The sequence below is a fragment of the Sturnira hondurensis genome, unplaced genomic scaffold (genome assembly GCF_014824575.4).
Source record: "Sturnira hondurensis isolate 20B ecotype Veracruz unplaced genomic scaffold, ASM1482457v3 Scaffold0022824, whole genome shotgun sequence".
In the NCBI taxonomy this organism is placed as follows: Eukaryota; Metazoa; Chordata; class Mammalia; order Chiroptera; family Phyllostomidae; genus Sturnira; species Sturnira hondurensis.
In genome coordinates this window covers 304,908-320,129 of record NW_028095455.1, presented here as the reverse complement: position 1 = coordinate 320,129, position 15,222 = coordinate 304,908, and the positions used below count along the sequence as shown (strand labels likewise).

At 37.8% G+C, this 15,222-nt stretch overlaps 1 protein-coding gene across 2 annotated transcripts in view; it reads right to left on the bottom strand.

Moving 5' to 3' along the window:
• Positions 1 to 15,222, bottom strand: part of RIC1 (RIC1 partner of RAB6A GEF complex) — a 135,251-nt gene that overhangs the window by 7,402 nt on the left and 112,627 nt on the right. For both annotated transcript variants that reach the window (XM_037036337.1, XM_037036338.1), the window contains exons 13-23: positions 12,670 to 12,708; positions 12,252 to 12,362; positions 11,345 to 11,434; positions 10,528 to 10,688; positions 9,420 to 9,558; positions 6,281 to 6,397; positions 5,061 to 5,789; positions 3,346 to 3,504; positions 3,118 to 3,257; positions 1,263 to 1,549; positions 222 to 413 (exon numbers count right to left, since the gene is read on the bottom strand). In XM_037036337.1, coding sequence (XP_036892232.1) covers positions 222 to 413; positions 1,263 to 1,549; positions 3,118 to 3,257; positions 3,346 to 3,504; positions 5,061 to 5,789; positions 6,281 to 6,397; positions 9,420 to 9,558; positions 10,528 to 10,688; positions 11,345 to 11,434; positions 12,252 to 12,362; positions 12,670 to 12,708 — 2,164 coding nt within the window. The remainder of the gene's footprint in view (positions 1 to 221; positions 414 to 1,262; positions 1,550 to 3,117; positions 3,258 to 3,345; positions 3,505 to 5,060; positions 5,790 to 6,280; positions 6,398 to 9,419; positions 9,559 to 10,527; positions 10,689 to 11,344; positions 11,435 to 12,251; positions 12,363 to 12,669; positions 12,709 to 15,222) is intronic.

Here is a 15,222-nt window from a genome sequence, read left to right as displayed (position 1 = left end):
ATAAGATTTCATGTTTCATTTTACTTAAAATAAATATGCTGAAGTATACTCAAGGCCAAATTTGGCCTTTGATAGTAACTACCCACATCTCCAGCAGATACTGAAGAGCAATCTTCAAGGAAACAGCTTCAAAGAAGAGAGTGAAACTCTCTCTCTGAAGTGCACATAATCTTTCTTCCAAAGGAAGTGAAGAAAAGCCTAGGATTCACAGTGACATTTACCTTTGTTAGATAAAGGTGATAGGAAGGCGTCTTGCATTTGTGGTCCATGGGATGAGGCTGTGTCTATCTCATGATGGGTAGGGCCAATGTTGCTGAGCCAGCTCTGACTTCGTTGGGCATTAGAGACGCCAGCATTTATCTCCAGGTTTGAAAAAGGGTCCACTGATTGAGACTTTAACAGCTGCTCTCCCACTGCAAGGCAGGTCCAAAACAGAGGGGAAAAATGGGAATTTAAGATGTATACACTGCCATTTCCAATTCTGTTCTTTCAGCTTCTCTTCCTCACTCTCCCAATACTAGAAGTTCAAATCTAACAACTGTCCTATACCACATTATCAACCCATAAACCAGAGATGTGGGCTGTAACAAAAAGGCCTGCCTATATAATGCTATCTAGCAGTCATCTTATATCATCATCTTACTAGAACTAGGCAAAATTTTATTCTTTCATCTTTTGAGTGATTTTTCTTGGATCTAAGATGGCAAGAAGTTTCCAAATGCCATAATAAAAGGCTTTTGTTTGAATTTTCTTAAGTGATAATTAGAACAGTCTTCCTTAAAAAGACCCAAACTAAAAAACTAAAAAACTATCTTTTGATTTTTCTTTCATCAAAATGCAGTTTCACTTTGTCCTTTCCCAGTTTAGAAGACAGGCTCTCAAAAATGCATTTTTTTTCCATTTCTTTGGAATGAGTCCTGTCAGGTAAGTAACATTTATTTTGATTAACCAATTCCAAAGTGCCTTTGCACAATAAGTGTGGTATTTCCTATGTTCAGTCAATTCTCAACTTGTTGATAATCTGAGATAACAATGGTTAGATTTATAAGCTAGACTTCCTTGTGAGATACATGGTCCACTTTATTTATATCCTTGATCAAATGCTGCATGATCCAACTATGTACAAAAACTTTCATCTCTTCCTGAGTTTGGAATGAAAAGACTCACATTCCAAATAATGGAATATGTGGATATAAATTAATAGCAAAACATCTAAATACTTGTAGTAAAATACAAGTCTTCTGACACAAAGGCTGCATTACCTGTTCGGAATTTTCCATTTTTGGAAGGAGAATTGATAGAAGAGGCTGGGATGATGGGAAGGGGCCACAGGAAATCTTTGTGGAGTCTCTTCAGGGCTACCACAAAGTTGTCTACCCGAGCAGCTCGAGCACGCTCCTTACAGAGCCAACTAATTAGTTCAAAGCCCAGCTGAGCTGCAAAGCAACCCAGGTCCTTGAGCCGAACTTCTTCTAAGAGACGCCGAGCATGTCTCCAGAGCATCATGTCAATATACATGTTCTCAGCACAGTCGCTGTCTTTACTCCACCTACAAATGTGAACACAAGAAAAGTACAGAAAAATCTTTCCTGGAAGACATCACATTCTTTTATGCAGTAGCACTGATAATGCTGAGGAGGAGCTAAGAGTTTGGATCTCTGATGAGGAGGAAGATGGAGTTTTAGGATCTTCTTCTCCATGTGATACCACAACCTATTGAACAATACCTGGAACACCGCAGGCTCTTACAACATAGTTGTAGAATGAGTACATGGAGCAGGATAAAACAGGAGACAAAGCCAAACCAGGAAAGAGGGTGGTAACTGCTTGACGGAAAACAAGGGAGCAAATAAATGCTGTATTTGAAAAGACCAAGGAAAAGAGGGGAGGAAATCAAATCAAAGAAACGAAGAAGAAAAGTGAAGTGAAATCTTTGAGTTATTTAGACAACATAATTTTTTTTTTAAATCAATGACTTGATTATATATAGTCTATCATCCCTTACTCACGTGAGCTGATGTGTTGTAACTGGTGTGGTAACAGCACTGTGGGGCTTCCGTGACAGGCAGCATGGGAACGGGGCTGCCTGCATTCAGATCGTAGCGCTGTCGCTCATGAGTTGTGTGAGCACAACCGAGTTTATTTTCTGAGCCTCTGTTTTGTCACTTGAGCAATGTGGGTAACAACAGTGTCTACCCTTATCTACCCTTTTACAGCTGGTGAAAGGATGAAAAGACCTATACATATAAATGCTTTGAACTATGTATAGCACACAGTATTTACTATGCACTAGCTAGTTTTAAAATCAGGGTATGGCTGAGAAGCTACTACTTGCCTGACGATTGTTTACAGGTGGCATTTTACTTGTATATTGCCTATGATTGTGCGTATGTCACAGATATTAATGACTAAGATAAGAAAGAGCAGTTAAACATCACAATAAGGAATGTTCGATAAGCTTTAACTATGTGCAAGGCACTGGAGACACAATACAAACAATGTAAAAGGATTAGGGAAGAGAAAAATCAAGAGCCAAGAACATGCAACACAAGAAGGAATACAAGGACCTCACAAACCAGAGGAAACTGTATTGTACAACGTTCAGTGTGAGTTCAGTTGACCTCTCAGGAGCAATAACCCATCTATGGGAGACGCAGGTTTTGGTCTCCAGCTGCACTTCCTCTTTGCTCTCTGCCTGCTGTAATGACTTCTCCAATCAAGAGTCAGAGAAGAGTCAAGTGCAGGACTAAATCTTTACTTTTTGTTGAGAGGTAGGTATAGTTGGAAAGGAGGATAAAACTGCTGACTGTCAGAATGCTTTTGGATTTCCTGCAGCTTTATTGTATCTTTTCGATTATCAGAATAATTTAACATTAATTACATTCAGAACAGGTATATCAAAACCTACTCTACAAGAGGCAGAAACTATACAAAGAGTAAATTTTGGAGGAAGAAAAAAGAGAGGTCTTTTGTGTGGTCTCGAAGCTCCTTGGAAATGGGAAGAGAAGTGCAACTGCATTAAGTGGCTGTTTCCATAAAATGTGACTGCACAAATGCCCTGAAGTGAAATGTGTCACAGAATGCCCTAAAAGCAGTAACAGCTGTTTATTATTTTACCTTTTTCCAGCAGGACCAGATGGCATACTTAGTGTTTTCTGTAAGCTGAATTTATTAGCAGGTACATTTTCAGCTGACTGGGATAAACTGATGCTTCGATTCCTGAAGAACTCAAATCCACCACTTGAACTGGGTAGGTCCTAAGAGTACAAACAATGTGTAGTACAGTTAGAGAAAGATGCCACATAGGTATGTGGCCCAGAGAAGCTGTGCAATTTTGCAACTAACCTGAGTTGTAGGCGTGGATGGAGGTGTCTCAGATTCTCCAGAGCCAATAGCTTTAAGAAATCGAATCATGTGTCGACATAAGTCCCACTTGCCTTGTTCCAGGGCTGTGTTGAACAGAAGGGTGGCATGCTGCCTACTTACTGCTGGGACTTCCATATTCTACAAAAACAATCAAGGAAAACAAGGACTCCTTTTATACTGCAAATAATCTGAGAAGCTATGAGCAACTCTATCTCCATGGTTTCATAAACACAGAGGAGAAATGAAGCTGCAACACTGCAGGGGACAGTTTAACAGCAAAATTAAAAACAGCATTAAAAGGTATTATAAAGCACATGTGAGGCAAGAACTCTGCTGGTGTAATATAAATTATGATTTACTGAACTCCCACTTCTGCCAGGTAGCTTATATAAACGTACACACATTCTTTCTTTCATTTCTCCTAGTGAATCTGCAGAACGGGCACATCATTCCTATTTTACAGATGAGGGAACTGAGTTAAATAACTTGTTGAAACAAGTTACTTAACTTGTGAGAGGTTTCTGAGGATGTGACTTTAAAAAAAAAAATCCTTGCTTTGAGCAGCAGTAGTAGTACTGCTAGACAGACAGCATCCTAAATAATTCTTTTACAAGATTAACCTACTGCCTGCCTTGACCTTCATGGAAAAATGCCTAATAGACAAATGTAACTGTGATTATTATGTGACAATCCACAGCAACTCAGGAATTCTGATAGAACAAGTTTCCAATTCCATTGCTTCGGAGATCACTGAAAGTCCAAGGAGTGACCTTAAAGAAAAAATAGCTGCATTAATTTGTTCCTAGTTTTAGGACTCTATGGCTTTTTCTTTAAGACTAATCTAGGAATCAGAATTTCATGGCCATCCAGCCTCTGCTCAAATTATTTCCTATGGCTGCAATCAGCTGTCATGACGCAAATAAGCAGACAGGAAAATGCCGCAGGCAGAGGTTCTAACCAGGTTTATGGTTAGCTTCTTGCATCAGTGAACACAACTTTGCAATCATTTGGAAGAAACTTTAAGTGGAGCCTACCCAATCCATGTCAGACTGGCAGAACAACAAACCATCAAGCACGTTTATCAAATATATTATGAAGCAAGTTTTCAGAAGTCTCAAAGAGCCCATTATTTTGAGAAAAAGAACTATTTTGAGGGTAATTACTGTGAGAGGCCTGAGTCTTCCTAACTTGCTACAGGGAGCCTAACATAAGGTGCTCTGCTATGACCCATATTTTTGTCAGAGTTCCCGTGTCATTTCCATACTATAGGGAAACAAATATATTATTATGCTGATGGGGAGGGGCTCAAACAACCCCAGTAATAGTTCTTTAAATGTTTCTTATGCAGTATTCAATATTCTTGTGTAATATGTGCATGTTATATATACTATAATACATATAACCATACATTTCTTCAAGATTATTAAAAATAATACTGTAAACTCATTAATCTATTTTAGGCCTATTTATTGACAAATAGGATTTTAAAATTGTAATGCCAATTTATGATATTCAAAGAAATTTTCTGTTGTTTGATAAGACTGCTTTCTCCAAAAGGCAAGATAAAAACTGAACAGAAAACTGGACTGTATCAATTTCTTAAACACAATCAAAGTGCCAAAACAGGACCTTTCTTTCTCCCCCGAAGTTTAAGTTCATTAATTCTTGTACCTTTATGAGAAGAGGGCTGTTACCTGTAAGATAATAAGGTAAGAGGCAGCTGTGTCCAAATCCTGAGCCATCAAACATTCCTCAAACAAGTCCTTGGGGTTTCCAACGGCTGCAAAAAGGTAATTCCACAGGGCATACTCGGTCTTCCTGGCACAATGAACAACTGTCTGCAGGAAGAGTGGGAACTCGGTGATAAATTTCGCCACAGTGGGAAGCAGAGGGTCGGGAATGGGCTCCCGTGAGGTAGCTTCTTCTTCTAGCACTTCATGGAGCATGAGCTCCAGCACGTGAGGGAAGTAGGGTAACGCAGAACAGGACTGGGCTAGGAGCAAGGCCTGCTCCCCAAGATTCCTGACCAGCAGCTGACGCAGAATGTGGTGGAGGTAGATCTGAGAGGTTCTCTCCACAACACAGAACGGGAAGAGCACCTCCAGCTGTTCCCTCGCACTGTTCTGAGTGTACAAAGAATCATAGAGTAAAGTGTCATTGACAGCACCAAGGACTAATGCGTCTTCAAACAACACAGCCAGGGGGTAAATATTGATGTGGAAAGGCAGCATGATCCGCTGGGACAAGAAGGAATGGGGCTTGCGGTGATCCCTGGGGAAGAGGGGGAGCCAGACTTTCATCCCCGCACCTCCACAGCTCAGCCAGAGGGCCTCCAGAAGATGACGCTTTTGTTTATTTGCTCGGCAGGTAGCCCACACATTTTCGACAGACTGGGCTAGTACAACAGGAGGACAGAATGGCAGCTGGAAAAGGAGAGACAAGAGTCAGTTTTTTCCTATTAAATCTGTAGGTTAAGTTCCTGGGTATTAGTTTCCTAAGTTTTTCAAATTGAGAGGTCAACTTTTTGGGAAAATTAATTTATTTAGAATTAGAATTTATTAGAATTATTTAAATTAATTTATTTAATAAGAGTAACCTGGCCTTTCCAAGGATGTATATTTAAATCTAAAACAAAAAAAATCCTATGAACTCTACCAGTTTATATTATTATCCCATTAGAATTTGAAATTATGCCTAAGCAATACCATCTACAGTATGAAACATTTTATCATTTCGGGACCTTATCCTTCACCTTTCACAAATAGTCTTGTACCCAGAGGCTTAAGACTAATTTTACACACTTTCTCAGATTCCACATCACAAGCTAATATTCTCCTCTTAAATTCTTTTATTCCCTTGTGCCCTGAGCCCATACGTTCTTGCTGTTCTGAATGACTCGCACTGACTGACTCACTAGTTTCCTCTGGTTAGGGCTGCTGTCCTTCTCCCGGATCTGAGGGCCTGATCTGTCCCTCTGCATCATGATGAGCTGTCCTGCGAGGTTCAGCATAATGCTCTCTGCATCACGGGCCTGAAAGAAAAATAAACTGAGTTCGTACCAATTTATGGGTCCATTTTCAGCATTTTCTCATCAAGCCCCAGGGTTTACAGGTTAATGACCAACAATACGGAATGTGTACTATGTACAGCCATTCTGTTAGGCTCTGTGTGTATGTACAAGAAGCTTTCTGGTTCGGGTAGGAAATGCTTAACACAATGCAGTCAACTAACAAATGAATATAAAACTGAGGGCTGAACTGAATTATCCTGGAAAAACTAAGAGAACTGTGGAAGTTCATGAAAATCAGAATTCACTTCAGTGACCCAGGTGGCACACCTAGAGAAAGTGTAAAAGATGGGGTGGTGCTGGAAGGATGAGGATAGGTAGATGGCAAACGTCTGGTACCCCAATTCAAGAATGCAGTGTAAATGACATGGCCAGGATAGACCAATTCTTTTGGAAAAGTGAGAACAATCTGTCTAATTAGGAGTATTATGAAAAACACTGATAGTAAAAGACCTGCAGTCATAAAGAGGAATAGCAATTTGACTAAAAACCAAACAAAAGCTTACTGATATCCTATACATAAAGGGCAGGAAAAAAGAACTGAATCAGAGATGATTGCAGGGTATTGCATCTAGGTGAAGTGTAGAGAGGTTGAGGTTATCACCGATAAAAGTTAGGGGGGGAAATTAATTTAGGGAAGAAACACTGAAGAGTTATTTTGTTGCCCCTCAGATCTGAAAGAATCTTAAGACTTTCAAGTGAAAGAATTGCTGAGAATACTGAAAAACATATGAATATGCCAAATCGTAACTATAAAGGTGAGGCTGGTGAACTGAAGGAAACATGAGTTTTTTTGAGGCAAAGTATACAGGAATGAGACAGCAGAGGGCTACTGTCTAAGCTTTTGAAGGCAAGAGGAGAAACAGGAGAGCACAATGTCACATAAACCAGAGAAAAAGAGAATTTTAGGGAGAAAGGGATGATATTCAGAAGACTTGTGATTGTGTTCCAGCTTTGACACTTGCTACCAGGATGAATCTAAGCTGCCAATGTCATTCAGGCACCTTAGGTTGTCTTCTTACAAACACAGTTATACAAACTGCTCTTTTGTACTGCTTTCATACACTACACAGGATTGCAAATAAAGAAATGGCAAAAGCGTCCAGAAGATTCATGGACTTATCACTCATTTTTGCTTTAGACCACATGTAGGTAGGTGATAAGCTTTATATAAACTGTCATTAATTTACAAAGTAGGAGAAAATGTTTTTTAAAGGTTTTATTTATTTACTTTTAGAGAAAGGGGAAGGGAGGGAGAAAGAGAAGGAGAGAAACATCAACGTGTGGTTGTCCCTCGTGGGCCCCCCACCAGCGGGGGAACCAGCCCGCAGCCCAGGTACGTGCCCTCATGGGGGAATCAAACTAGTGACCCCTGGTCTGCAGGCCAGCACTTGATCCACTGAGCCACACCAGCCAGGGCTGTAGAACAAAATTTAAAAAAAAAAAAACCCAAATCTTCAAGTAACTGTCACAAAGCCCAAGAACTTTACTTGAAGTTGTCAGTTCCCCATTTAGCATGTGACATGAAAATTATGTCATTTGACTATCTGTCCATAGCATACAAGGAACAGCAAATAATATGGAGGTAGGAAAAGGCAAAATGGAAATCTGAGAGGCACGTGGCTCTTCATGTCGCATCGCCCCAGGAAGCAGGCCACATCTGGTTCTCCCACGTTTCACAATGATGAGATTCATAAAACTTAGGTAGGACCAGCTCATCTTTCCACTGTCAAGTTCCCACTAACCTTTCATCTGATTGTTTCACCTAACGATAACCATTGCCTGAATCAGTTAACTTCCTCAGGTGATTGTTTACTCCTCCCACTCCTTCCACATCTGTTAGCTAGACTTGTTCTGTAAAAAAGAACTTTCCCTTATCAACTAGGACTATCTGGCTACCATAAAATATAGTTTGCAGAGAAAATGGGACCTATATTGTATTTTTTAAAAAGATTTATTTATTTTTATTGAGAAGGGAAGGGAGAGAGAAAAAGGGGGAGAGAAACATCAATGTGTGGTTGCTTCTTGTGCACACTCTACTGGGAACCTGGCCCACAACCCAGGCATGTGCCCTGACTGGAATCAAACCCTTTGGTTCCCAGGCTGGAACTTAAACCACTGAGCCACACCAGCCAGGGCAGGACCTGTATTTTAATGGAGTTTAATAAAAGTGCCTTAATAGGAAGCAGAAGACAGACTAAGCAGACAGGGATGACAAATCTACATAGAATTTTCCTATGAAAATGGGTTCCACACTGACATGAAGTTTGGAAATCACTGGTATAATGGAAGGAGCCTTGGGAAGAAGTTATACAGCCTGGGTCCTGGTAGCACCACTACCAGCAGCTATGGTATCACTGCCCAAGGTTGGGCCACTAACACCATTCACCTAGACCATTATAACCGTCACCCAACTGCTCTCCTTACATGCAGTTATAGTCAGAATACATGTTATGAAGTTTAGATATACTAATGTCCAACTGAAAACATTTTAGACAGATAAAACATTTAGAAGAGAAAGTCAAAGTCTGTATCTCCAACAGGACTCATATACTGACATTCCTTGTTTCAGTTACTCTGAAATTCTTCCAATTCCCTGGATGTCATGTTCTTCCTTATCTATGGGGCTTTATTCCTTCTGTCTGAAATTCTCTCTCTTTACTTAGATAACCACCACTTGTTCTTCAGGTTTCAATTTAAATGGGATAGGAATCTTCTCTGACTGTTTCGACTACTCTGACTGGGTTTTTGTTATACACTCTTATTAGAATGACCTGTACTACTTTTTGGTACACACATTATAACTATAATTACTTATGTAATTATTTATTTATTCTTGAGAAGAAACCATGTTTATTTAGTTTGCCACTGTAACTTGGCAACTAGACACTTGTATTTACTCACTGAACAAATTATGAATTTCCAATATCAAATTAAAAACTAAAAACTGAGATGAAAACTCTGGAAAGTCCTAACGGAATGGTACCTGCTGTGGCATCTTCAGGGTGATTCCATTCTCTGTGCTCACTGATGTCAGAGTGACTGATACCACCAGGAAAGGGTGAGAAATGTAGCGTGACATGGAGACTTCCTGAAGAACCTGAATACCAGCAGTAGTATTTGGACTGCAAAAAATTAATATAAACATAAAGGATGAAGAAGAAGAAATGGATACACCTCAATAATGCTAGCAAGGCTACTCCCTGCACTGCCCTGCCACTGATGGTATTAGACTTCATAGTCATGGAGGGCCCAAATGTCTTCTTCCCAATGTTCCCTCTTCCCCAAGTGTCCTTTAGGCAGCAGACTGACAAGGTCGAGGCATCCAAGAAACAAACGGAGATGAGGAAGAAAGGGAGTAGGATGTAAAAAGGGAAGGAGCTATAAAAACAGCTTACTTGCTTGAGAAAGGACATGGGTTCTATCTAGGCTATTAAGATTTCTTCATTTTTATCTTTACATTACTGCTCAATCACTATGCCACTTCACCAAACATATACTTCATGACTACTTAAAAAAGGAAACAGAAAATACCTGAGAGCAAAATAAAACTCAGCAGACATGTTTTAAATGCTGCAAGCCACCCAGATGCCAAGAAGAATATAAGCAACACACACGACTATCCATTTCTCCTGTTCCAGACTACAGCTGTCTAGCTCAGTGGGGAATGTGGGTCTGCTGAGGACATGCTTCCTAAAGCCTTAAAACTCCGGAAATCCTTCAGATTTCTCCACGTGTCTGGAACACTTGGGTAATTACTAAACACTTGTTTTAAAGGCTGTGAAGAAAATTACTATTTAAATGATTTACTCCATCCCAAATCCGACTTTTTTCAGATGAACCCAGTAAGGTTACCTGAAGAAGTAAGTTCAGGCTTATCTATTCATATACTTACTGTGATCGCTAAAAAATAAATATGAATTATCACTAAAATTACCATATGAATATCACTAATTAAAATTCCTTGCTTTTTAACTCTTAAAACAAAAAAAACTAAACATAAAATTAGAGTAACTGTTTTAAAAAAATGAAAACTACAGAAGAAACATGACCCACAGGAGCAAAAAGTGACTTATCATGTGCCAAGGACTTACCCATCGGATTTTCTTTCAATACTGTAAAGGCATATTGAACAGTCTGCTCTAAACACAATTACCATGTCCCGGAAGACACTAAGCAGTAATGTCTCCGTGTGTGCTTTGGTGACGTGAGCAAAGGCATTGTCCAGATTAGATGTTCTCAAGTAAACTCTCAGCTGAAGAAAACAAAAATAAAATTGGAAAAACCAGGTGTCTACCAGAAAAGGCTAAATCCATGCTGTTTAGACATGCTATTTATCTACTGATGTTTTTTCAAGTAAAAGGAGTCAAAGGACCAATAAATGGGTTAATATTTATATTTTGACAGAGAAGGTTCATTCTACAAACAATGAAAAGGTGAAGTGATCAAAACTGAGACTAGACTAGTAATATGCATGATACTCCTTTTTAGACCTGAGTATTTAGACCTGACTTAGGAGACCAGCAATTTCTCAAAAAAAAAAAACAAACAGACATACAAATCAATAAATTAATAAATCTCTAAGAAGAGTCACCCTTATAAACTTTTCTGCTTTTAACATTTTAAAAACTATTTATGAACTTTATGGAGACTATCTTAACAGCTAAGAACCACTAGAAAAATTTATCCAGAATTATCCTGATTTATCCAAAATTTATCCTGATTATCCCTTTAAAACATTTTTAAAGTAGTAATCTGAAATGAAAATCCTTTAACTAAAAATCCCTAATTCTTGATTAAAAAAATTAAAAGTCTTATTTCTTTTTCAAAAAATTATTTTTATATAAAATCACACAGTGCTTAATATCTTTAAAATATAACAGTATGTTATTTTTGAGAGAAAAAACTTACCTCTTCTTGATGGTCACTTATGTTATAACATGCAAGGACAATAAAATCATTCCACCAGGCTAAGCCACCTGTCACAATCATATTTTGCTCCTTAAAAGAAAAAGTTAAAAAATTTACCTTTATTTATGTAGCCAGAAATTAAAATAATAAAATATTCTAAATAGATAATGAAAGCTGAAGCTATTTCTGCTCTAGTCTTGTATTTCCAATTAAGCATGACTCTAGGGCTCTTATTAATGACTCATAGTCTATTGAAAAAATAAGCATTTCTGTAAGTCAGAAAATACATCATTCTAAAAAACTGGGCACCATGCAGCATCATTCTTCTCAAATTAAAGGACCTTGGGTTTAAATTCTGGCTTTATCATTTATTAGGTGCTTAACTCTGAGTCCTACTTCCTTTCATAAAATAGTTAACTACAGAGCCCTAACTGGGTTGTTATGAAGATCAATGTGTTCAAATATATTAAAGCATTTTCAAGCACCTGGAACATAGTAGGCACCCATTAAATGTTAATTTCCTTTCATTTGATTAATGTAAAATTCAACTGTACCTGTTTTGTGCTACCCAAATATTCATATCACATGCAGACAAGACAGGCAGGGAAATAATTTCAAATTCTGTTTTAATTTATTCTGATCATATCTGATGAACTCAACTTGGTACTGTAAGAGGTAAATCCTCAAGTATTTGTTTTTAACAAGAATTAAAAACAAACCAACTGCCTCAATACAAAATCCTCAAGTATTGAGTGCTTTATCAGAATGGACTTAGACATAACCAACATCACTTTTTAATATTTGACTTTATTTCTAAATAAGTAAACAGTGATTTACATTGTAGTTATTTCATATTGTAGTCCTCTTACACTCTGAGAAATCAGTTTTTCATTTCAAATAGACTGACCTGGGTAATGTTTCCAAAAAGTTTCCATTTTTTGGTGAGTAAAGAGTAATGTGCAAAGCCAAACTTGCCAACCACAGCAATATTCTGTCCAAGCTTATCAATAGCTGAAAACTGATTAAAAAAACATTAAAGACTCTTTTTTGCAAACCTACGTACTTATATATAATACAGTTTAATATTGCACCAGGCAAACAGAATATTATTAAATGAAATGTAAAATGCTGAATTACAAAATCTGTGTTTATATACAACTTACATTTCACTAAATTAAAGATGTTGTACACTAACAATGCACAAAGGACCTAGTATTGAATTTTTTACTTTTATCAATGCACCCACTAAAAGGCTCAATTCCCAGATTGCCTCTTGTGGCAAATGCTATCCAATGAAAGTTAACACCCACAAAATAATAACTCACCCGTATAGGCCAATTGCTCTCTAGATAGGTGCTGGAAATCTATAGAAAATAACACATTAGTTTGGTAAGACTTCTGACATGGATTTAAACTTAAAAGCATTAACATCACAATGTAAGATTCCTTTTCTTGTGCAATGTTTAAAGTGTTCCAAATATGGGTATTATTAGTAGAGTTCTTGGAATTTACCATTTGTGTGCCAGCCAGTATCTTCTGACTTAATTATTTCATTGTAAGTTTCATTTAATCATTCCATTATAAGTCTCTAGACATCAGGCTTTTTCTTTTTTGTTCTCTACAGTTTTTGTTTGTTTTAAATATTGAATACAGAAAACACAGACTGACAAGCATTTTACAGAAGCACCGGTGGGGCAGCCAAGAATTGTGCATACGACCACAGGGTGGGCAGGCTGGTCCGAACTATCCCCACAACAGCGTGACCTAATAAAGTTAGGGCCCCAGCAAGAGCTTGTTTTTTGCTTTTTGTTATTTTTACACTTTTGTGATTAAAAAAGCAATATGCCTAGAAAACTTAAATAATACAAAAATATACGAAGTACAAACACTCTGTTATATCATTGCTCAGGGATAACCATTGATTAGTTTTTACTCTATCTCTAAACAAACTTCCATATACATGTAAGATTATGTATAAGCTACTATTTTTATTGGGGTGTTCATTTTTCATCTATAACAACTTTTAATATATTACGCATATTAATTCTTTATTTGCAACATAACTAGTAAAAACAACTTCTTATGTTGGCTGCCTGACATCTTTGTTTATAGTGTCTTTGTATCACTCTAACAAGCATTTTCAAATTAATGGATCCTCTGAGCTATCAGTGTAGATTAGATAAATTCTAGCTTTATAGAGACTGTGACCTCTCTGCTAGCCTATTAAGTAGTTTTCATGAGCACGTGGTGAATCTGGTGTGAAAATTAACAGAATGATAGAACAAGGGAAGGATCTTCTGATCCTGGATTAAGAGAACCTTTAGTTGATTCAAATTTACTTTCATTTTACTCAAAGAAAAAGTATTACATATTGAAAAAATAAAGCCAAATTAAAAAGCCAAGTAAATGTTATCAAATCAGTAAGATTCTTTGTGTAATATGAAGACAAAACAAAAACCAAATAAAAATACACTGAAAATATTTGCATTAAGTTTGACAAAGTTTATTTATAAAACCATTTGTTAGACTTCATTTATTATCTAGCAAGCCCACCTAAATTCTAAAATAAATTAATAGCTTTTAGTATATTAGACAATTCTCAACTCTAGTGCTGATTTGTGGAAGCCTTCCCTGAAGAATGCTACAACAGTATCACAGTACACGCCTGAAGAATGCTTAACTTGTATCTCAGAGGATATATGCTGTACCATTCAGGCCAATTAATAAAATTCAATATGACAGGTTAAATTAGTTCAGAATAATAGCAATCTGAGGTAATGATCAGGTGGCAAAAATATAAATTGAAAGTAGTTTTTTAGGAGGCTGTAAGCAAAATTCATTTTTTGGATGAAGGAAGCAGCCACTGGAAGAGGGACCTAGAATATAACTGATCCAGCCACTCATGACACTACAAAGACCTCCCTGCCCCCAATGTCTTGGTGTTTTATAAGTCTTTGTGGAATGTGTGGGTGGGTGAAGCATGAGGCAGAGAACTCACTGCCAAAGTGGAAGATTCTAACATCAAGAGTTTCTAATCATGGCAGTCTAAGTCAGATCTTATCATACCATCACACTGATGAGTATCTTGGGGAAAAACAATTTATTCTTTTAACCTCCAAAGTGTTATGGGTGCTATAAATGGCAAATGGTTTATTTTCACAACTCAAAGTATAAGTTTAAAATGCTTTATTTCTCATGCAGTCTTGTGTTTGAAGATGCTATTAGATGAGAATAAAAAACTTTTACTTTTCTTTAGTAGGTCATCTTTACTGATCTGTGCCACCTGAACTTAAATGTACCCCTAACACTGAAAGTAAGCAATGGCAGAAGTGACCCGGGGAGCATTATGCTAAGTGGAACAAGCCAGTCAGAGAAAGACAAGTACCATATGATTTCAGTCATTTGTGGAATCTATTTAATATACAAAATGAACTAACAAGCAAAACAGAGACAGACTCATAGATAGAGGGGCAGGTTGACAGCTCTAGGGTGGGGGTGGGAAGACTGGGGGGTGGAGCAGTTGTGCAAAAAAGAAAAAAACCTCATGGACACCAGTGTGATGGTTGGTGCAGGGGGTGGGGGGAGGCAGGTTGGTGGGGGGGGAAGGGTATGGGGGCATAAATGTGACAGGAAGACTTGACTTGGGATGGTGAACAGACAATACAGTGCACAGATGATGTGTTGTAGAATCGTGCACCTGAAACCTGTATAGTGATACTAACCAGTGTCACCCCAACAAATAAAAAGGAAAAAACTCAGGTCAGGGCACAAAAGTCATGCCACACTACTGGAACACTTGAGTGCTAAAGTACAGTACCTCTACTCTTAACATCTTAGGATTCTTCAGTCTCTCAAAAGAATCAGATTTTTCCCCTTAA